General features: G+C 36.3%; 1 protein-coding gene across 5 annotated transcripts in view; it reads right to left on the reverse strand.

The window, feature by feature from the left end:
• The window catches only part of RASGRP1 (RAS guanyl releasing protein 1), a 52,957-nt gene extending 37,844 nt beyond the window's left edge, over positions 1-15,113 (reverse strand). The window contains exons 1-2 of one of the 5 annotated variants that reach the window (XM_039347337.1): positions 14,215-15,113; positions 6,952-7,103 (exon numbers count right to left, since the gene is read on the reverse strand). In XM_039347337.1, the coding sequence (XP_039203271.1) occupies positions 6,952-6,984 (33 nt within the window). In that variant the 5' untranslated portion in view covers positions 6,985-7,103; positions 14,215-15,113. Of the gene's footprint in view, positions 1-6,951; positions 7,104-13,975; positions 14,162-14,214 lie in introns of those variants that run through there. The other 4 variants (XM_039347334.1, XM_039347336.1, XM_039347338.1 and 1 more) reach the window with 4 other exon arrangements.
• Positions 15,114-24,152: the final 9,039 nt, after the last annotated feature.

The following is a 24,152-nucleotide window of genomic DNA, read 5'->3' on the forward strand; positions in this document are numbered from 1 at the left end:
TTAGCCGATTCATCCCAAAATTCCTCCACTTAACAGGTTGACCTTTCCAGTGCATCCCCAGTATCAGGTGACAGAAACAAAACTAGATTGGAGGATCATAAATCCATTAAGAATATTCTCAACATCCATTCCAACATCTACTCCTGGCAACTTCATGTAGATAATAAAGAATATTTCATATTAAAGATGTCACAGGATATAACTTCTCTTCTTTTATCACGTATACATAGACAGAATATGTGTGTGTCCATTCATGCCTATGTGTGTCCATGCCTATGTGTGTGTATATTCACACACACAAACACAAGCCAGAATGGCAACTTCCTTGAAGTACTTTGTGAAGTCATAAAAGATCCATCCATATAAAGATATGCAGAGGATGCAATATTAAGGCTGCTAATTAACAAAGCTACACTATCATTCGTTTGAAAAAAAAACTATTTACTAGGACAACATTAAGGGTTTCACTCACCTAGGAAAGAAACTAGTTTTAATTTAACAAACATGGAATGATTTATTATTATTAATCAGGAGCCTTGCCGCACGAGAGATGCATTGAATTTGTTCAAATATGAGGGTCAACTTCATGTAAAAATTAACAAGATATGCTATAAATTATTACATTTTATAATATTGCATTGGTAACATGGAATTAGTCTACTTCTGTCAGTATTTTGGATTACTCAGTGCCATCCAGAACACCTTTAAGTTGGGAAAAATATACCAAGCAATGTATAAATAAAAATAATAAACATATAAATAGATATAAAAACAAACTGCACAGTATATAACTATTATCCCAATGTACATGCAACACAAGTTTATTTTTCACTGAAAGTTGGGCTCATCTAGCCATTTTTCCTATTAGAAAACAAATTTATGTAATTCATGTATGCCTGAATCTTTTTAGAATTTGGCAATATTCTTTGTTTTCTTGCCTCACTATTAATGAAGTCCTTGGGGAAAAAAGATTAAGAATATTTCTGTAGAAAAGGAACCTAAATAACATTAACAACCTTTTAATATATAAAATAGGATTTCAGTTATAGATTTCCAAACATTAGAATAACAATTTTAATCTCAACAGGTTTCATCAAGTTATATGATATTAAATACATTTAAATAAATGCTCTTGTAGCTCATTAACAGTCAGTGAATCTGTCTCTAATTTTGAATTTTTTAAAAAAATAATTGAGACTGAATTTTCATTTAATTGTTTCTATGGTAAATGTTAATTTATTGATAGCTGCTTTATGGTAATTAAACACAATCATCTCTTGTTAACTAAATTAGCATTCTAAGAGTTCTAAACAAGTTCTGTATTCCCATAATATGATTAGTTTCCCATTAACTTCATTTCAGTTGCCAAGCAACATTAAGGCTTTTATGCCATTTTTAACAAAATTACAGTACAATGAGCTAAAAGCACAAGATTAATCTCATTTAAATATAGTAATAAATCTTAGAACTGGGAAGTTTGCTGGAAACTACAGTTCAGGGACCAATATTTTAATACATATATTAACATTTAAAAAGACTAAAATAAACAAAAACAAATTTGTTTCAGTATTTAAAGCATATAGAGACAACATAAAATATATCAAGTGTCACTTACACTTACACTTACAATTTACCAGAATTTCTATGAACCAAATTAAATTTCAGTAACATACTGTATACTGAGTGAAACTGACTGACTTTCACACTTGCAAATACTTTGGAATCTGACTATATATTACACAGATATATGATGGAGTTCAATGAAGTTGACAAAAGGCAGGTGAGAAGCCTCGGTTAATTTCATTTCTGAATATTCATGCTTAATAATTTGTTATATAAATAGGTAAGTACAGCATGAGCTATTTAAAAAGATGTTATGACCTTATCTGTTCTTGAAATACCAAACATACAGTAATTTTTTTCTAGAAGGAAGAATTCTGATGGACTCTTCTTCCTTGTTCCACTTCTTCGAAAACATCACAGGAACCAACTTCTGTATTTATACGAAATACATATTTCTTCAAAATGTCTAATTTTAAAATGGGAAAGTCATCTTAAATTCACAAACTATTAATTACAGTGGAATATAAGCTTTTTTTATTGGAGGGAAGGAAGATCTAAAACTCAGGGCTGTTTTTCTTTTGGCTAAACAGTATACGGACTCAGTCTTCCTTGGCTTCATGCAGTTTCTATTTCTATAAAAATTCACATATAAATAATTCATAATGCTTTTTTGCAATGAAGTTCTACACAATGTGGTTTTACATCTTCAAAAAAGCTGCTAGGCCACAAATCTTCTCATTAACTTGTTAATAGGTTGTGTTTTCATGCTACCTGAGAACCAGGGGAGGCTTTTTCTTCTGTTTTCAAAATCGATATTTAGAAGAATATTAGGACTCTTTACGTATAAAGACAAATATGACTCTTCAGTCAGCATGAAAACCAAGCATTTCTCCCTTCATGCTGGAGGAAAAAATTGGATTGTCTTTCTTCCAGTAGGCCATTCACACTTATTCATGAAACCCATTGTCTCCTATGATACCAGAAGACCTATTCAATACATGCTAGGATAAAACAAGTAGATTCTGACTATTAAGTGTTTAAGCTAAAACTCTAATGCAGATACTGTACATATATGGAGCTTTTCCTCTACCTAATCCTGAAATGCCAGTTACCTTGGGAAGCGCCAATTCTTATTGAAATTAAGAATTGATTGATTTACCTTCTGCCAAATTCTTACTCTTTCCCCAGTTACAAAGTTGTCATATAATTTTTCATTTGCTAAAAAAAGCTCTAGAGTAGTAATGCTACATAAGCTTTCATTCACCATGGACATCTGAATATCTTATTAAAGCATATCATGATTGAGCCATTTAAATAATGTAACTTTTCAAATTTAAATAGTGTATATTTTTTTAAAAGTGTTCTTTTAAGAGAATTAGACATTTTCTTCCATGAAAATTGAACTCATACTTATTAGTAGTAGGAACAAAAGACATTTTGCAGCTCATTTTTCATCCCTTAACAGATTTGTGTATAGGTAACCCTCAAATTATGACTGTAATGGAGCTTGTCCATCACAGCTGTAATTCCTGACAGTTCTAAAATAGGTTGGTCTTGTGACAGACTCAATTTTCAACTTTTTTGTGGCAGTTAAGTGAATCACTGCAGCCATTAATAGAATCCACAAATGTCAAGCAAACCAATGGTTCACTATGGGCACAGTTTTGCTAAAAACCAGAAGTAAATGCAGGTTTTTAACAAAACTGTTGTAACCATAGCCTCATGACCATGGGACACTGTAAACACCTGTAAATGCAGCCCTGTTGCCAAACACCTGAAGTATAGTCATGTGACCACAGATGAGGCAACCATCAGAACTTTGAATCTAGAAGCAACCTAGAACTAAGGAGAAATTTCCTGGCAGAACAATTAATCAGTGGAACAACCTGAAGTTGTGAATGCTCCAACACTGGAAGTTTTTAAGAAGAGACTGGACAGCCATTTGTCTGAAATGGTATAGGGTTTCCTGCCTGAGCAGGAGGTTGAACTAGATGACCTCCAAAGTCCCTTCCACACAATCATCATCATCATCATCATCATCATCATTACAACTGCAATGATTCACTTAACAACTGGTCATAAAATAGGGGAAATGATTCACTTAACAAATATTTTGCTTAGCAACAGAAATTTTGGGCTTAATTGTGGTCTTAAGTCAAGGACTACCTGTATATGGATGGCAATTACCTCTGCCCCAACTCCCAACTGTTTGCTTTCTGAATTGCCTCACCTCATCCCACTACTATTAATATTATTACTATTACTATTAGTAGTAGTAGTATCTGAGTTATAAATACTCCTCACATAGGTCCGCAGAAGTTCAACCAGTCATTAAATGAATGGTAGTTAGCTGAGAAGACATCAGAAATGTTATTAATGGAAAGGAGCAGTAAGATCTATAGTTTTATAAAGAACACAATAGGAATTTATACAACTAAAGTATTGCCTAATAGCAGAGTCAAGTACAAGTCTAATTTAGTAATTATGATTTAATGGAAGCGAAATTTCTACATAGTCAACACACACAGTATGCTCTTCCATACAATGTTGGACTGTATTTCCCATTATTCCTTAACATCTGAAGAAGTTGCATATTGTCCATTCCTGACATATATTTCTGAACTATGTTCAGATCCCCTCTAAAAAAACCCAGCCAGATACATATCTATAAATCCATTCAGAAGTATAAATGCATGCATATTGAACTTAAAACTCATTTAAAAAAACCCAGCCAGATACATATCTATAAATCCATTCAGAAATATAAATGCATGCATATTGAACTTAAAACTCATTTTAATTCCAAGTGAAAAATTTATGAACCACCTCTTCCAAAAGTAATTTATCTTACATAATCAACAATTTGTGGTCACATTTTTGACCTAAATGGTATTATCTGAGCTCAAAATCAAAAGGATTTATCCTTCGTGCCATAGTTTAAATAATTTAAACTTAGTGAAACAAAATGCTTTTGCATAATACTGAATTTAAACTGTGTACTTTTTGAACTGCAAAAATTGCGTTGATAGCAATTCCAATGTATCAACTATATGACTATTGCTATAATTAATTGAACACTAGTGTTTTGCATTTGAAATATTGTAGCAGAGCAGCCAACAATGTATTACTTATAGTTTCCAAAAGTAATTGAGAAACTTCTTTAAAACTTCTCTGGTTTATTGTACTCAGTTCTTCATTGTATAGAACTATTGGAAACGCTCAGCATATTCAACACAATGCACATTCTCCAAACCAATTTCACTCAAGTATATCAATGAAATTATAGGTGCTTCATTTCAAAACCCACTTTTTTAATTTCCAATGCAAGACATTCTTGAGCTTTGTAAAACAAACAGCACAGGAACACTTCAGAAACAATGAAAGCTGAAACACAGTTTTTGAACATACTGTACTATATAAAGTGATTTAATCCACAGTTAATTGTTCTTTTTCACAACTAATTTACAGGAACATAATAGATAAATCAACCCTGAAGCTCAAACAAATCTGCAAATCTTTTAAGTTTCCAGTAGCATTTCCCCCCACGTCAGTTTGCCCAGTATTAGTCTCATGATGCAATGTTTGAAGGAGAATATTTGTAGCTCAGGGCTGAAATGGGTTAGCACTAATGATGTTACCTGGTTAGGGTAATGAAACATCTGCAAGAAAACAAGCAAGCCCGGAGAGCAATGCAATCTTTATCATATTTGGAAAAAAGCTAATTAGTTACTAAAAAACTAACATTAAATGAAAGATGAGAGCCAGTTTGATCTAGAAATTAAGGCACTGGACTAGATGCCAGGAGACTGTGGGTTCTAATCCTGCCTTAAGCATGAAACAAGGCTGGGTGACATTGGGCCAGTCACTCTCTCTTACCCAATCCACTTCTGAGGATTGTTGTTGTGGGGAAAATAGTAGGAAAAAGGATTATTATGTATGTCCATTGCCTTGAGTTACTTATAAAATAATAAAAGATGGGATTTTAAAAAAATTAAATAAGTAAATAGTATACATAGAAAATTTCCCTTCAGTTCAATTATTTAACACATCAGCAAAAGGGGTGCTATGTTCTTTAGTTCACTTAATTTGTTAAAGCAGAAATTGGAATAATATGTATTACTTTGATAATTGGGTAAGTATACATTTCACTTCTTTATCGCACTGCGAATAAAGCATAACCATTACATGAATTAGATATGCTATGGAAACAAACAATAGAAAACAAAAATATTGTTGGAAATTCCACTATTCAAATTTTTTTTATATAAATGCTTTCTTATAAATAAATAATGTGCATGCTTTCCTCTGAATGTAATGGTGGAATTTGTCAGGAAGGTTTGGTGTTAAACTGCTAAGTCTATTCACTGCTCTAAATTGTTCACAAGGAAAAAAAAGCTATCAAAGTGTATTATTTTACATGCACATGAATGAACTATAATTCAAATGGATTAGCTATCTGTACTTGTCGTGCTTTGTATATAAGTAGGAGGAATAAACAAGGACAAAAAGCAGCTTATTCACCTGCTACTACAATAATATACCTACAGTTATATATTGATCACAAATACAACCTAAAAGGCATAGCAAATGAAAATGTAAGAATCAACGTAGACAATACTTTAAAATATAAAGTCACAAAAATCAAAATTCCAGCATTTCTCACTTAATAATTTTATTGCATTTATGTGCATTTTATGAACAAAATAGCAATTTATGAACTAAAGGAAACTGATAAACAGAGTAAAAAGATTTTAAACATTTACAAATCCAACTGAATATAACTTACCAGGGACTAAACCCCATTCAACCCCCAGGGACATATTCCAAAGCATGCATTGGATTGGCTGTACAATATTATCTCTATTTAAAGTTATTCTGTCAACAAAGTATTGAAAAGCATGAATCATGCATATGACAACTAAAAGCTTAACAACTCAGTTTTATAAATCATGTTCTTTTTTACAAGGCTGAAATATTGTTTTTATGAGAGAACAAGTACTTTCCTTCAAATTAGCTATCAATTTAGTTGTGAGCTACGTTTTAAAAGTGCAAAATAAAAAAAAATATCCTTAACTGATACTTAGTTCAGTTCTGCAAAATACCATCTACTTTTTTTTACTTATTCATATGCCTGTTATTCAGAGCTGGGCAGAGACAGATTGTATGGAATAGCACCCGTGATATTTCTGGTGGACTGGTTAATTTTTGCAAAGGCAGCACTTGCATCATCAACAGAGCTAAAAAACATGTAATGGTTTATACCTGGTAAGAATAATATTAAACGTCACGTCACACATAATTATATATCAAACACTACAAAGTAAATTACTCAAAAGCTAAAAACACTATTCAAAAATTGTGAAAATGGTTAAAATACAATCAACTCACCAAAAGAATCAATACATGTATCAATAAGTTCATCTAGGCTGACTCCCTTGCTTAAGTGTCCCAACGACATCATTATGCAGAATTGAGTAGTTTCAGCAAGATCTGAAGATCAGTAGCTACCTTTGGATCAATGCTGCATCTTTGAAGCGTTCCTAAAGAAAGAACAGGGAGAGAACACCAGTCACATGATAGAATAACATTTCACAAAAGCCTCTGCAGCAGGTTATAAAATACAACAGTTGCCAGGATCACAGGAACTGGGTTATTGAAACAGTCCCTTCCCACTTAATGCATCAAAGGTTCCATGGAAGATATTTCCTTCCATAAATATATCATTAGTCCATGTTTTCTAAAGAGCCACATGTGGTTCTTATGGCATACAAAGCTCTCTATTATTATACAACCATCAGTAATCTTTATCCATTTTCTTTAAGTCTTTAAGCATACACAAGAAACCGTAAGAAAATGAAGAAGCAATGAGTAACTAAAATCATAGCTTGCATATATTAGAATGCATACATTGCACTAAGTCATAGTCCCTTGACCTATGAACAAATAAGAAATCACATTTTTATTTCTTTAGATAATATACTAAAGCATAAAATATCATAATAACTAACTTCATACAAATTTGCAGATGACACCAAGCTGGCAGGAATAGCCAACACTCGAGAAGACAGGCTTAGGATACAGGAGGATCTGGACGGACTTGAACATTGGGTACTATCTAACAAAATGAAATTCAATGGTGAAAAAAGTAAGGTTCTACCTTTGGGCAAAAAACCCAAATGCACAGGTACAGTATAGGAGGTACCTTGCTTAATGGTAGTAACTGTGAGAGGGATCTTGAAATCCTAATGGACAATCACTTAATTATGAACCAACAGTGTGCTGCAGCTGCCACAAAAAAAAAAAAAAAACCAACACAGTGCTAAGCTGCATTAACAGAGGGATAGAATCAAGATCATGTGAAGTGTTAATACCACTTTATAATGCTTTGGTAAGGGCACACTTGCAATACTGCATCCAGCTTTGGTCACCACGATATAAAAAAGATGTTGTGACTCTAGAACAGAGGCAGGCAACCTTGGCTCTTTTATGACTCGTGGACATCAACTCCCAGAATTCCTGAGCCAGCCATACTGGCTCAGGAATTCTGGGAGTTGAAGTCCACGAGTCATAAAAGAGCCAAGGTTGCCTACCCCTGCTCTAGAAGGAGTACAGAGAAGAGCAACAAAGATGATTGCAGGACTGGAGGCTAAAACATGTAAAGAACAGTTGCTGGAATTGGGTATGTCTAGTTTAATGAAGAGAAGGATGAGGAGGGACATGATAGCAGTGTTCCAATATCTCAGGGGTTGCCACAAAGAAGAGGGAGTTAAGCTATTCTCCAAAGCACTGGAAGGCAGGACAAGAAGCAACGGATGGAAACTAACCAAAGAAAGAAGCAACCTAGAACTAAGGGGAAATTTTTCTGACAGTTAGAACAATTAATCACTGGAACAACCTGCCCCTAGAATGTTATGAATGCTCCAACACTGGAAGTTTTTAAGAAGAGACTGGACAACCATTTGTCTGAAATGGTATAGGGTTACCTGCCTGAGCAGGGGGTTGGACTAGAAGACCTTGAAGGTCCTTTCCAACTCTATTATTATCATTATTATTATTGTTGTTGTTGTTGTTAAAACTAAATCAAGCACATTATGATTTAACATATGGTATGAACTAATACAGAACCATAGAACTGGAGCAATTTCATTTCCAAGTAGCCCTCGACTTATGACTGTAATGGAGCCTGCAATTTTGGTCATAAGTTGTAATGGGGTCATCACATGATCACACCCAATTTTATGACCTTTTTTACAGCAGTCATTAAGCAAACATAGTGGTTGTAAATCAAACACGTTCATCATTAACCGAACCCAATGCTCGCTATGGGACATTTTTTGCCAGAAACCGGAAGTAAACACAGTTTTCTGGAAAAACATCATAAATTGACTGTAAATGCTACAAAAGGCCATGAATGTGGGCTGGTTACCAAGTGGAAATGGGAAGTCAAATTCAAAATCCATTGTAACTTTGAATGGTCACTATCTGATCAGTCATAAGTTGAAGATTACCTGTACTGTAGTTCAACTTCTTGCCTTTAAAGGAAACCATTGCTATAGAATCCTTGAAAGGCACTCAACATTGTACTTAAAAGCCTCCAGTAATGAAAAATCCATCTCTGTCTGCTTTTGAATAAACTGTACTATACTACCAACACTCCCCCTCTTTTAACATCTGATCCTGTTGGTTCAGATCTCATGGTTCACATTAAACGAAAAGATCCAATTTCTCTAAATAAATTAAGATATGGGTTGGACTGTGTGGTCTGAATCTTTCCTAATGTTGTAATCTTCTTAATATTCCTACAGAATAATAATATACAAGCAAAATAACCAATAATGGGTGGTCTTCAACTTACGACCACAATGGAGCCCAAAATGTATGTTGCTAAGCGAGAAATTTATTAAATGAGTTTTGCCCCATTTTACAACTTTTCTCGCTACATTTAAGTGAATCACTGCAGTTCTTAAATTAGTAACACTGTTATTAATTAGTGAATTTGGTTTCCCCATTGACTTTGTTTGTCATAAGGTCGCAAAAGGGGATCCCATGACACCGAGACACTGCAACTGTCATAAATATGAGTCAGTTGTCAAGCATCCAACTGTAAATCACCTGACTTGGGGATGCTGCAATTGTCATAAGTGGAAAAAAATGGTCATAAATCACTATTTTGAGTGCCATTATAACTTTGAATGAACTGTTGTAAGTCGAGGACTACCTATATAGGATAAAACAGACATAAATTATGAGGACATTTACTTATATTTATTTACTTATGTCTAGTAACCACAAAAATACAGTTAAGTCAAATGTATCTATGAGCAGGAAGCTCAGATGAAACTCAGCTATGTTGACAAGATTCAGAGTCACAGAGATGGGAAACTATCCTTGATGTCTCTCTCAAAAGATGTTTTGTCCAAAAGGCAACTAAACTTTCTTGGGTTTTTTTCTTTCAAAACATTTCACTTCTGAAGAAGCTTCTTGGATGACAAATGAAACATTTTGAAAGAAAAAAAACAAAAATGTCTAGTTGCCTTTTGGAAAAAGCACCTTTGGGACAGACATGATTGAGAATATCTATAGACATTGTCCTTAATGGGGAAAATGAACAGGCAAACAAGCCTGACTTGTTTCACAAATAGTGAATAAAATCCAGATGACAGAAGAGAATAGAGCTGGAGGGACCTTGGAAGTCTTCTAGTCCAGCCTCCTGCTCAAACAAGAGGACCTATACCATCTCAGATAAGTGACTATGTAGCCCCGTGGTGGCGAACCTATGGCATGCGTGCCACAGGTGGCATGCAGAGCCCTCTCTGTGGGCACGTGCGCCATCGCCCCAGACCTAGGCCTTCACCTGGGTTTTATAAAATCTTTTCACTTTAGGCCTCCGTCGCTGTGTGCAAAAAAAAAAAAGTTCGATCAATCAATTTCAACTTCTTGCGAAAAAAAAAAAAGATCTCGCAAAGTTAGAATTGAACTTTTTAGTCCCACCCAGTCTGCCGTTACCACCGCAGCCACACCCACCCAATGGGCCACACCCACCCAATGAGCATCCGATGATACATAAGTGGGTTTTGGGTTGCAGTTTGGGTACTCGGTCTCTAAAAGGTTCGCCATCACTGGTCTAGCCTTTTAAAAATCTCCAGTGATGGAGCGCCCACGATTTCTGGAGGCAAGCTGTTCCACTGGTTAATTGTCCTCACTATCAGGAAGTTTCTCCTTAATTCCAGGTTGCTTCTCTCTTTGATCAGTTTCCAGCCATTATTTATTGTCCTTCTCTCTGGTGCTTTGATGAATAACATGACCCCCTCTTCTTGATGGCAGCCCCTCAAATACTGGAATACTGCTATCATATCTCCCCCATTTCTTCTCTTTATGTTCTTTATGATCTCTTTATGCCATGAACTCTCACAGTATGTTGAAACCTCGCTTATTAAAACAGGTAATAAGCAACTGATTACTTCCCTATATGCAAGACATATGGCTGCACAGTTACCCACGTATTTCAGGTCTGGCACAAGATTTATTCAATTCCGTATTTCTTAGTTATTGGCAGAAAAATTCAAATAATCTTCCTTATAAACTGAGCTGAAGGGAGAATATTTTGGTGAAAGGATAAAGAACCCCCATCCAGAAATGTTGGTAAGACATCCGCAATTCGCATTCAACTCTTAGTGACATCCATACAATTTTTTTGGCAATATCACAGACTTGGATTTTTTTTTTTGTTTGCTATTGTCTTCTTCAAGGCTGTTTATGTAACTTCCCACAATAACCTATACCAATCAGTCATCCAACTATTCCAGGGTTGACCGTGTTTAGCTTCAGAGATCAGCAAAAGTCAGCTAGGCCATCTTCTATTGGGAAATCTTTAAAAGAAAGAGTATTTCACAAGATTCTAAACATTCTTTCTAGTTTGTAGCACAATAATTTGAGGAATGCTCATTTTAGTGAGTACTTATCTGTGTTTTACAAGGACTATTATTATACTGCAGTTCTTACTGTCTTTTTAAATGCTGATGGTTTATTGTTTATGCAATTTACTACATATTGTAGTTTTAGTAACTTCATTCTATTATATTTTAGATACATTATTCTATTTTAACATAGGGCCATCATCTAGAAGGCCATTATTAGTTTTCAAAAATTAATTAATTAATAATTGATCAAATCACCAGGCACTGACAGATAACTCATTTTCATAAGAATTGCCATAGGAGTGCAATTCCAACATTTGGTATACTATAGTAATTACACTAATACCAAATATGTATACACGTTTTGAATCAGGCATCAGTTACAGAAAGAGCTGGGATACTGAATGCAGAGGAGAGGAGCTCATAAACTCTACAGAATTATTTATTACAGTGTTTTTGGTGGGAGCCAAGTCAATGTTTATGTTAATGTGTCCTTCTGAGTGGAAAATTTGCACACAAAGAACAACCAAATTTTTAGCGACATGCTTAGAAATTCTAGAAGGTTTTGCATGGCTAGTTATAAGAGAGAGGGCAAAAACACCCGTGATAATACACATTACCCTCTGTTCTAAAATGCTGGGAACTGAGCTTGGTGTATGTGTATCCATGTGTGTTCACAAAGGGTAAATTTAGTAGCATGTCCTCCCCATATTTTGTAAGGATCAAACAAGTTTCTCCTAAAACTTGTGTAGGAGTTTTAGCTATCTCTGATGTGTCTATTAAGGAAAGTATTTATTTCCTCCATTTCCTATCTTAAGCTCCTATTGGGGAGGGGGGGGGAACTGAAGAACACATTGGCAAACAACTGCTCAGGGATGTCTTCAGAGGAACTCAAAAGCTCACGTTCATGTTCGCATGTTTATTTTGTTAGTTACATTATTGCCCGATAGACTGCAGAGACTGCCAAGTTAGAAAAAAATAGATATCACATTTTGTCTTCCACTTGCTATACCTTTTTAAGTCCCTCCTTACAAGCCAAATGTGTTTCATCCCAATATCTGTTTAAATGTAAACCCACACAGTGAAGGATACATTCCATAGGACACACCAGAGCAGTGTTTCTCAACCCTAGCAATTTTAAAATGTGTGGACTTCAGTTTCCAGAATTTCCTAGTCAGCATGCTTTAGTCCTTTCCCCCTCAGGACTAACTTGTCTTGTCATTGCACTCCTTTCTTCAAGATTATGGCTTATTTGTCCCCTATCTCCTCTACTACCCTCTTTTACTCTTTTCAAAAAGATTATCATAGCATATCATTCAGCTCATTAACAAGCCCTTAGCAACCCTTAAACTTACCCTTTCTTGGCACATCTGCCCATTGTTTTCCATCTTCTGAATCTTTATGAGCTCAACATATTTACCTGCTAAAACAGTGGTTCTCAACCTGTGGGTCGGGACCCCATTTGGGGTCGAACGACCATTTCACGGGGGTCGCCAAACAACGTAGTCCGCCATTTTTTCCCCTTTTCCTTAGCTATGCTACTCCCTTTTATTCTATTGGCTTTTGAAAGTCAATAGAATAGACTCTCTTGAATAGAATACTAATTCTATTGCTTTCAAAAGCCAATAGGAATTGTCTAGGCTGTCTCTGCCCTGCTGAGCCCACCAAAAGTCCCATTCTGCAAACGGTGCTGCACCAGTTGAGTAGTCCTCGACTTACGACCGGTTGAGTAGTCCTCAACTTATGACCGGTTGGGGGTCGCGGCATTAAAAAGGTTGAGAACCACTGTGCTAAAAGCTATCCTTGCCGCAATCATTCCCATGAGAATTAACATTTGAGCAAACTAAACAACTGGAGACAAGCACATTGTGGGAACCCAGCACAGGTAGCTTATGAAAACTTGGATAATTGGTCAATTGAGTAAGCCATGATCAAGTTAACCATGGCTAGTTATGCTGTGTGAACTCAGTTACTGACATAGCCTCTTCCAGAAAATCAACATTCCTTATTGAAATGTTTTAAAAAGTGATATATAGCAACAATTGTTTCTAGATTTCATAAAGAGCATCTACATTTTAGCACTGATAAAAATACAAAAAAATGACATTAAAAGGAAGTATTTTTCCATTAAGTATTGAGGAGTCTTTTACATCTAGCTCCCAAATAATATTCAAAACCTTTAAACCTGTTTTAGAGTAATGAATACAGAACTTTATTACAGGTGTATCCCCATGACAAGTTAGCACAGCAGTGCAAACTTTTTCAGAGGTTTTTTTTTATTTTCCCAGATGTGTTGAACAACAGCTACCGGTATTATTGCTTCCTGTCAATACGGCCATACCAGCTAGTTAGATTCTTGCGGTCCTAGAATCAGAAAGCCTCCTTAAAGAAGATGTAATGGGACAGCCTAGCAGAAATTAGGCATTCTTCCTATTTGGTTTTTGAAAATTACAATTATTAAAAATTCTACCATATAGAGCACACTCAATACCAACCGTTCAAAAATAGTGTGAACAGAGAAAGGTGGATCTTGTCTGATGACTGCTTGCTCCCGGATCAGACTTCCCATCGGCAGCTAAACTCCCATCTGGTTGTATAAAAGACGCCCATTCCCAAAATCAACACGGGACGCCAAGTGGGAAGAGCCGCGCTGACCAATGAAGAAATGAAGGAACTACTACCGAAACGACGCGGAGGGAGCGGGGGGGGGGGCAATTAAGACAAACAAACTTACCGGCTCCGACTCGTGTTTTTTCGCTTCAGCCTCGTTGGATCGGCCGAAGAACCACGCCCAGCACAGCACGTCCGAAGCCAGGATGGACCTGCCGGTGCATTCCTGCCTCTCGCCGTCAGAACCGCTCGAGCCACCGCTGGAGCGCGGAGAGCCGAGCTAGGTCAGGCAGACCGCCGAGGGGGCGGAACCGACGACAACTTTGCAAGCACGAGGAAGTAGCTGAGCGGTTCGACCCCGGCCCGACGTCTCAGATTTTCCTCGTGCGCGCGACTCTCCGAACCGCTCGAGGCGGAAGCGCCCACCACGTGTCTCGGCCGCCTGGCTTTCTTGAGCGTCGCCAGGTGCCCCTCCAGCCTAAAGGCGCTCGCGCTCGGCCCGGAAAAAGAAGGGCGCTTTGCCCGCCAAGCGGCGCGGCTTCAACGCCGGAGTTTCTGCCTGCCGACTGGTGGTTTTTTTTTTTTCCAGAGCCACTGTTAAGAGGTGGGAAAAAGCAGTGCTTGGGGTGATACCGATGTTGGCATACCGGTTCTCCACGTCACGCCTTCTCTACTCTAAAACAAAAGCAGTCCCAAATCGTGTTGCCGTTCTTAAATATCCGAAAAAAAGCGCGTGTAATGTAATCTTGGAAAAACCAAGGCCTGCCCTTTCAATTTCAGGTTGCTTTATATTTTACAGCATATTTTAGCTACTTTTGTTTCTTTTTAGCTCATTCTTAGTTATGGTAAGTATGCTAGGTTTCAATAACTGTATTTGATTTTTATTAGGCTCATTAGCTATTTTTTTAAATATAGTCGTAACGTTAAAGTAAGATAAAACGGTGCAGGCAAACATTCTGAATGAATTTGAACAACATGGGAAAAAGAAATGACTGTGGCGTCATTCTGGGATTCCCCCCCCCCTTTTTTTTTTAATCAAATCTGCTAAATAGTCAAAGGCAGAAGAATATGTTTTACAAAAAGAATCTGTAAGTAAAACAATTTTTTCCTCTCACCTTTAACAAGTTTGAAGCCCTTGGATCACTTGAATGCTCCCTTCAAACAGAACTGAAAAAAAAAAAAAAAACAGCTGCTAGATTTTTCACTATCTGGCGGGGAAGAGCTAAATTAGAATCTGGATTCTCTCCCCATTTCTCGCTCTGTGTATAAGTTGCTAATTCACCTGCCAACCTCAAGGGACATTAAAAAATAAGTTTAAAAATAAGATGCAAAAGCAGAATACAGAGAGACTCCCACCAGAAAATTCAGTGGAATTTAGGGCAAAGCAAGGTGTTGTTATCTCATTATTTGTCAGCTATAAAATATGGTCTGGAATTCCTGAAAAAAAGACTTTGATGCTCTTGTTAAAAAAAGCATGATGCTGGACCTACCACCCACATTAAGACTATGCAGAAGCCCAGGTTAAGCCACATATTTCTGACATGTTCTCTGATAAAGGACAAGTTGTTAAAATAAAACTGACAAAACTGCAGAACAGTCAAAAGACTGTATTAATAAAGTCTTACTCCTTGACAAGGCAAAGAGTGGGGCTTCATACATACTAAACCAGAGGTGGGCAATTTTCCCAAAGGGTCACATGAGAACCTGGAGATGTTGTGGAGAGCTGCTGCCCCACTGCTGCCCTACCCCCCTGCTGCCCCTGTCCACTGCTGCTCCCCAAGGACCGGATATGGCTTGTGGGCCATAAAGTGCCCAGGTCTGTACTAAACCCACTTTTAGATATTAAAGAAGCAATTCCCTGCATATTGTTCAGTTTAGACACAACAAATTGCTCTCTGTATCTATTTGAACAGCCTTCATATTGGATGCTGGAATTCTAGGACAGTAATTATAACTTCCCTGGAACAACTTTTTCACAACACAGATATCTCCTATGACCGGATGCTCACCTAATCTCTATGTCAAAGAAAAACAAAGTCCAGTTGCCTCCTGAAAAGGTGCATTTGGGGCCCTGCAGCAATCAGCAATAATTGGCAGGAATTTAAATGCCAGAATTCAGATAAATGATTTCAGTTCAAGATCTTTCATGAGGTGAATAATATATCATGGTCGTCATGATATAAAAAAGATGTTGAGACTCTAAAAAGGGTGCAAAGAAGAGCAACAAAGATGATTAGGGAACTGGAAGCTAAAACATATGAATAGTTACAGGAATTGGATATGTCTAATTTAATGAAAAGAAGGATTAGGGATAACATGATAGTATTCTAATATCTAAGGGTCTGCCACAAAGAAGAAGGGGTCAACTTATTCTCCAAAGCATCTGAAGGCAGGACAAGAAGCAATGGATGGAAACTAATCAAGGAGAGAACTAACCTAGAATTAAGGAGAAATTTCCTGACAATTAGAACAATTAACCAGTGGAATGACTTGCCTCCAGAAGTTGTGGATGCTCCAGTACTGGAGATTTTAAGAAGAGATTGGACAACAATTTATCTAAAATGGTATAGATTTCCTGTTTGAGCAAGGGGTTGGACTAGAAGACCTCCAAGGTCCCTTCCAACTCTGTTATTCTGTTATTATTCTGAAGAATAAACAGTTTAATAAAGTTGTGCAGGTATCCATTTTGTTGGAAGAGGTTGTTTATATGGTCTGTTTCATTTTTTATGGTGTTTTAGGTTGCTGTTGTACATTTACACTTGTCTGAATAATGTTGTTACAAAGGTCTTGTGCAAGGTTGGGTTGTTACTTTGGTAATAGAGAACTTAGTATCTATTCTTGTTGTTTTGATAGACCTGTGTTTCTAATTTGCCATCAGCTCCTCTGTTGATGAGGATATACAGGAAGGGTAGTACCTTGTTGTTTTCTTCTTCCCTTGTGATTTTTTATTACTTTGAATATATTATTGTTTCATGTATCTTCTCCAGTTGTTCCTTTTTTATTACAGCAAAAGTATTTCCTACATATCAGACCAGGTCAAGTTGCACTTCATTTAGTGGAACTTCCAGTAATCTTATAAGGTTTTGGACCAGTAACATCTATTGTTACTAAGAAAAAATAAGATGGTGTAATGAAACTGCAAAACTAGTTTGTCAGCCAGCATTTTAAAACCACAAGAGATATATTTAGTCCTATCAAATTAAACTTCTCCACTCTCCGTCTAACTCAGCATCTATACTAAAAGTTCCTATCTTGACTCATAATGAAAAAATTCATCAGGTGTTTTAAGTTACTTCACTTTTCCAATGTTAAACATTAATACATTATTCCTTGAAATATTTAAACTGATATTTAAACTGATGCTTATTGATATTTGCTGTTTACCTAACTCTGTTGCCATATGATAGCTTTTTGCAGCTAAGATATATAACTTGTTTTTCATTAACATTTATTTATTTATTATATAATTATATATACTTATACTTATATAAGTATTTACAGTTATAAAATAGTAAAACTACGAACCCTGAATTTACAATTTACAGTAACTTAAATGTAAAAGTATAAACTACTTTTTCAATTATATCTGATCTCTCATACTTATATAATACGTATAAAGCAAGCTATATGAGAATTAGAAATAAAAATGTAGAATGCACATTTGTGAATATTTTTTTCTAATTTTAAAACATGAAGAAGTCTAGAAATACAGTAATGCAACATTATCAGGTGACAATATCCAAAATTATATTAGCAGAATTGTGTGTCATTTTATTAATTAGTTGCAGAAGGATTCTTTTGTTGCTAATCTCATTATATTAATTTTTTTAAAAACTTTAAAATATAATTTGCACTAACAAAAATTACAGATGAGTTTGAATGCAGAGATCACTATAACTATTTCTAACTAATGTATTGGTTCAAAAGACTACTTTTACTAACTACAGCACTTAAATATCTTTTGACACAATTCATGGGAACAAGAAACAATATGCTGTTATATCTTTGGGGGGATGCTTTCAAAGCCTGCTGCTCTTGAGATCCTGGTTAGGAAGTCTATGAGATAATAGTTTAATAAAAGACAAGACCTTAACAATTTTTTAATAAATAGACTAAATTTTGTTTTACCCAGTCTTTCAAGACTGGTAATTTTTTATGAGTTTAAGACAGCATTTGGAACTTTCTACTAGTACTGAACTCTTTGCACTCTTGCTTCCTTTTTACATACAAAGCTCAACATCTAGGAGAAACTTCCTGACAGTTAGAACAATTAACCAGTGGAACAACCTGCTTCCAGAAGCGGTGAATGCTCCAACACTAGAAGTTTTTAAGAAGAGACTGGACAGCCAAATGGTGTAGGGTTTCCTGCCTGAGCAGGGGGTTGAACTAGATGTGTGTAGTGTGTAGTGGGGTGCCCCAGGGCTCTGTTCTGGGCCCAGTGCTCTTCAACATCTTTATCAACAATTTGGACGAAGGGATAGATGGGGAACTCATCATATTTGCAGACAACACCAAGCTGGCAGGAATAGCCAGAAGACAGGCTTAAGATACAGAAGAATCTGGACAGACTTGAACACTGGGCACTAACTAACAAAATGAAATTCAGTGGTGAAAAAAGTAAGGTTCTACATTTAGGCAAGAAAAACCAAATGCACAAGTACAGCATAGGTGGCACCATGCTCAATAGTAGTAACTGTGAGAGGGACCTTGGAGTCCTAGTAGACAATCACCTAAATATGAGCCAGCAGTGTGCTGCAGCTGCCAAAAAGGCCAACACAGTGCTAGGCTGCATTAACAGAGAGATAGAATCAAGATCACGTGAAGTATTAATACCACTTTACAATGCCTTGGTAAGGCCACACTTGGAATACTGCATCCAGTTTTGGTCACCACGATGTAAAAAAGATGTTGAGACTCTAGAAAGAGTACAGAGAAGAGCAACAAAGATGATTAGGGGACTGGAGGCTAAAACATATAAGGAACGGTTGCTGGAATTGGGTATGTCTAGTTTAATGAAGAGAAGGACAAGGGGGGGACATGATAGCAGTATTCCAATATCTCAGGGGCTGCCATAAAGAAGAGGGAATCAAGCTATTTTCCAAAGCACCTGAAGGCAGGACAAGAAGCAACGGGTGGAAACTAATCAAGGAGAGAAGCAACCTAGAACTAAGGAGAAACTTCCTGACAGTCAGAACAATTAATCAGTGGAACAGCTTGCCTCCAGAAGCAGTAAATGCTCCAACACTGGAAGTTTTTAAGAAGAGACTGGACAGCCATTTGTCCAAAATGGTGTAGGGTTTCTTGCCTGAGCAGGGGGTTGGACTAGATGACCTCCAAGGTCCCTTCCAACTTTACTATTATTATTACTATTATTATTATTATATGACCTCCAAGGTCCCTTCCAACTTTATTATTATTATTATTATCATCATCATCCAGAAATACTTTTAGTTTTTTAAAAAAAACTTATCAGTGTCTATATAGGATTTGCCTAAGTAATTTTTCTGCAACCATACAGAAGTGGTTTAGTTAATGTCTTCTAATAAGGAAATTATTTATTTACCTTGTGATAACTGAAACACGATCAGTTCTTTTATATTTATAAGTTTTCAGTGAGATTCTGTTTAGAGTGATTTCAGATTTAAAGTTTATACCACCAGAATTTACATTCAATTTCCCTTTCACAGCCATATCTTAGATTCCCAAATCCGCACACATACATACCTTAACATAAGTAGCCCTTGCCTTACCACCACATTTGAGTCCAAAATTTCTGTTGCTAAATAAGGCAGTTATTAAGTTAGATGCCTCATTTTTCAACCTTTTTTTGCCAAAGTTGTTAAGCGAATCACTGCAGTTAAGTGAATCATATGGTTGTGAAGAGAATCTAGCTTTCCTCATTAACTTTGCTTGTTGGAAACTGACTGTGAAAGTTACAGATGGTCATCCCATGACCCCAGGACAGTGCACCTGTCGTAAATACATTTCAGTTGCCAAGCAACCAAATTTTAATCACTGACCATGAGGTTGTTGCAATGGTTGTAAGTGTGAAAACTGGACATAAGCCACTTTTTTCAGTGCTATTGTAACTTTGAACGGTCACTAAACAAATGGTTCTAAGTCAAGGACTACCTGTACAATATATGTAAAATAGCATAATACAGATGATACATACATGTTAGTTATTAATGGAAGGTGAGTTTATTTATACCCAGTAAGAAGGAAAAATATCATGGTGTCACCCTCTACCTCTACCACACAACACAAAACCTGCTATACAAAAGATTACCACATTGCCATGTAACCGAAATACTGTTTTACATTTGTTATGTGACCATTGATCACAACCATCCTTACAATCAGTGCTTACATTTGTCTTTTTCCAAGCAGCTGAGCAACTTCCAGCTGGAAAAGGATGGATTACAGTTCCCTTTTATTTTTATTTTATTTTATTTTACCTAGATATTTGTGGATCCAGAGGCATTCTTTTGATGACACTGGAGACTGGCACTTTTCCTTAAATCATGGCTGTTTCTTCTAAAACAAGGTTTAAAGGTTTTAAACTCAGAAGGGTCAGGGAGTCTGACAGGCATAGAGGGAAGTCTCCTTGGATATTTGCATGCCCACACTGGGGAAGTTGGGGCTAGCTAATAGCTACTAAACTCTGCTAGAAATGCACCCCACAACATGGAAGCTTTTATGTGTCTTTCCAATCATTCTGATTGTGTAGCAATTCCATCTTTTCTTCCATAATTGGAGTATATATATCTGTGGAAAAGTAAAATAATGGGAAAACAATGTAAAAAATAATTACAAATAAAATGCAAGATCACTTGGACCTGTAAAACTCAATGAATAAGGGGGTTAGTATATTTTGAAGAGAGTCTTAGAGGCACCTTGATTTTTGTTTCACAGATGTAGACAACTATGGATATCATCCTCCTTCTTAAAAAAAATATTAAGAACATATTTTAAATTAAGAACCCAATAGTATCAATGGTCACAAACAATCAAGTATTGGCCACTTTGTTCGTGTGTGAATCTGTGAACAATTATCTACGTGAATCAATTGCCAAGCATCTGAATTTTGATCATGTGGGATACTGCGACAGTTGTAAGTGTGAAAAATGGTTGTGTCACTTTTTTCAGTGCCTTTGTAACTTTAAATGGTCACTAAATGAACTGTTGTAAGCCAACAACTACTTGTAATCAATTCATTTTTTTTTCAGGAGGAAATTGGAATCAGCTATTGCTGGAGAAGGATTGACTACTATTTCCCATTAGCCTTACTTTAGCTTATAAAATAATTTTACCTGACTTTAGTAGTATAATTATTTTTGCTATAACATTCTATATCAACTTCCATTGTAATATGGTAAGTTAGACTTCGAAGTCCAACATATCTAAGCAACCAGGTTAGAAGGGCTAATCTATCTATACATTTCAATCATTTCAATGTATCCACCATACCCTCTGAAAGTTTGAAACTGATTACAGTTGTCCAGGACTGTAAGACTTTTGGAAGAAGAAATATATGGCTGCCTCCTTGAAAGATAGTATCTGCTTCCTCTCTCAATGAAGCACATGCTATCATATGGACCCAACTAATGAACTCCCTGGGTTGACCAGGAGAAGCATAGATCTAGTACATAGGGGAATAAATTAATCTTATCTATTTCCTTAGGAGTTACAGATTCAAATTCACTCTAAGTAAGCACAAAATACTTCTGCCTCCTTAACAAAACTTGTCCAATTAGAGGCTAATTCCATGTGAATCTAAGATTTAAGTTTTATCTTATTATATTCTCAGGAGGGAACAATACAAGCTCCCTCTATAACCCTATTATGTTTATTAGTCTTCTGTGGCAAAGCAGTCTAATAAGTCCAACATTCTAAGGGGAAACAATGGTGAGCCAAAAAGTTATCAGACAATATCTGTCACAGCAAAGGACTGATAGTAATACTTTCCTTCCTAGATCATGTTGGAACTGTCTCGAAGGGAGGAAAAAAAAAAAAAGGACTGGTATTTGACAACTATTATGTGTCAGGTTCTCAATGATTTGAATAAGGTTCATGGTTGCCATGAATTCCTGGGCTGTCCTTGTGGTCTGGGGCTAGTTGAAATCCCTAGAAACTACAAGTTGGAGATTCCACTGCCAATCAATCAACGAAATCTAGCAGCTCAGGGAGGTATTTTGCTGTGCAGCAGGGAAGCTAGTACAACAGCATCAAACCCAGTTGGTCTCTAGAAACCAAGTTCAACTAGACTTCGCAGGGGTGTCAAACTGCCAGCCTGTGGACCAGACGTGTCACCCGGAAGCCATGCCCACCCCATTGCTGGCAATGGCAAAACCGTCCCGATACGTTGCGCAACATCACACAATGTCGCGGGTTTGACATGTCTGAACTAGAGAATCTCATATTTGTGGAACAAAGGTTCTCTTATGATTTCATGGACGACACACTTCAGTGCTTGAGCTCATAGCTGGTGCTAACTTGATATACAGTGGGAAGTAAGTCCACGAGGGAAACTCTCCCCTCTGGTACCACCCATGTCTTAAATACACTCAACAATCAAATCATGGATGAGGGCAGACTTTATTGCATAACAATCTAAGACTCAATAATAGCAAGTGTAGCTTATGGCCATCAAGAATTCTCAACCTTAGGGTGAATAATGAGGGCTTGAGGTACAAGTCTCCATTACCATACCCTCAGTGGCCTGCTCTTAGCTTCTTGACTGTCATGATATTGATGGAAATACCTGCTCTCACTTTCCCACCAAATTATCCCTACTACTCTCTGAGATTAACCTGAAAGCAGTGATGTCAATGCCTATACATAATTAGCCAGTACTAGATGCTGTTAGGTTCGCTACACATTTATTTGAGATTTAAATTTCCAAGTTTATAAATATGAGATATTTCAATAAGATGATAGATATGTATGGACTTTCTCCCAAGAAGTCCACAAAAGTCCCAAGAGAAGCAACCTAGAACTAAGGAGAAACTTCCTGACAGTCAGAACAATTAATCAGTGGAACAGCTTGCCTCCAGAAGCAGTAAATGCTCCAACACTGGAAGTTTTTAAGAAGAGACTGGACAGCCATTTGTCCGAAATGGTGTAGGGTTTCCTGCCCGAGCAGGGGGTTGGACTAGATGACCTCCAAGGTCCCTTCCAACTTTACTATTATTATTATTATTATTATTATTATTATTATTATTATTATTATTATACTAATTCTAACTGAGTCTTCCTCTTTGCTATAGTCATCATCCACTTAGTAAACACAGCTGAATAGTTCTGAATTATATCTTTTCTTGAGTAAGTATAATCAGAACATGTTTGAGGTTAACTATGTAATCCTGTATGTGTATATTTAATTTTATTTCAGCTGAAAACACACAGTTCATTAGGATAAGTTTGACTCACTTTGTACGTCATATTTCCTAATTCAGCAGAGCTCCTGACAACTTCTAAATTTCTGACAGAGTAGGACTATAGATTTTTGAAGGTTTTAAAAAATGAACATAAAGACAACATTTGTAAGTAAAACATTTGTAGTAAAAGTTTGGTTAATAACAATGAAAAGATCTGAAAGGATTCTTCAAGATACAGTCTAAAGGCATTTTAGGGACTGGAGATAACTAGGTAGAATATTTGCTGGGGTTTGTTTGTTTGTTAAGAAGATTTCACCAAATTTCCTCAAAAGCAGTTCATCATATTTAAAAAAGAACTTTGAAAGTCATTGTGTCAAGATGAAAGGTATAAAAGAAATTATATACCTTAAAATTTCTTTGACTAAAGAAATGGAAAAACCTTTGCTCTGTGCATGAACTAATCACATGTACATGGCGGGTGAAGATGAAATAGAAAAAAAGTGTATGTATGTATGTATCTATTTTCTTGGACCCTTAGAATGATGACAGAACATATGTATGTGTGCAACGTAATTGTTCTTCATATATAGTTTTTTTTAAATTTCTAAACAACCATCTGACTAAAAGAATATTTATGAAAGCACAAAGGGGTTGGGGGTTCATTTTCTACAAGAGAAATTCT

The sequence above is a fragment of the Crotalus tigris genome, unplaced genomic scaffold (assembly GCF_016545835.1).
Source record: "Crotalus tigris isolate CLP2741 ecotype Arizona unplaced genomic scaffold, ASM1654583v1 scf7180000018064.1731613, whole genome shotgun sequence".
NCBI lineage: Eukaryota > Metazoa > Chordata > Lepidosauria > Squamata > Viperidae > Crotalus > Crotalus tigris.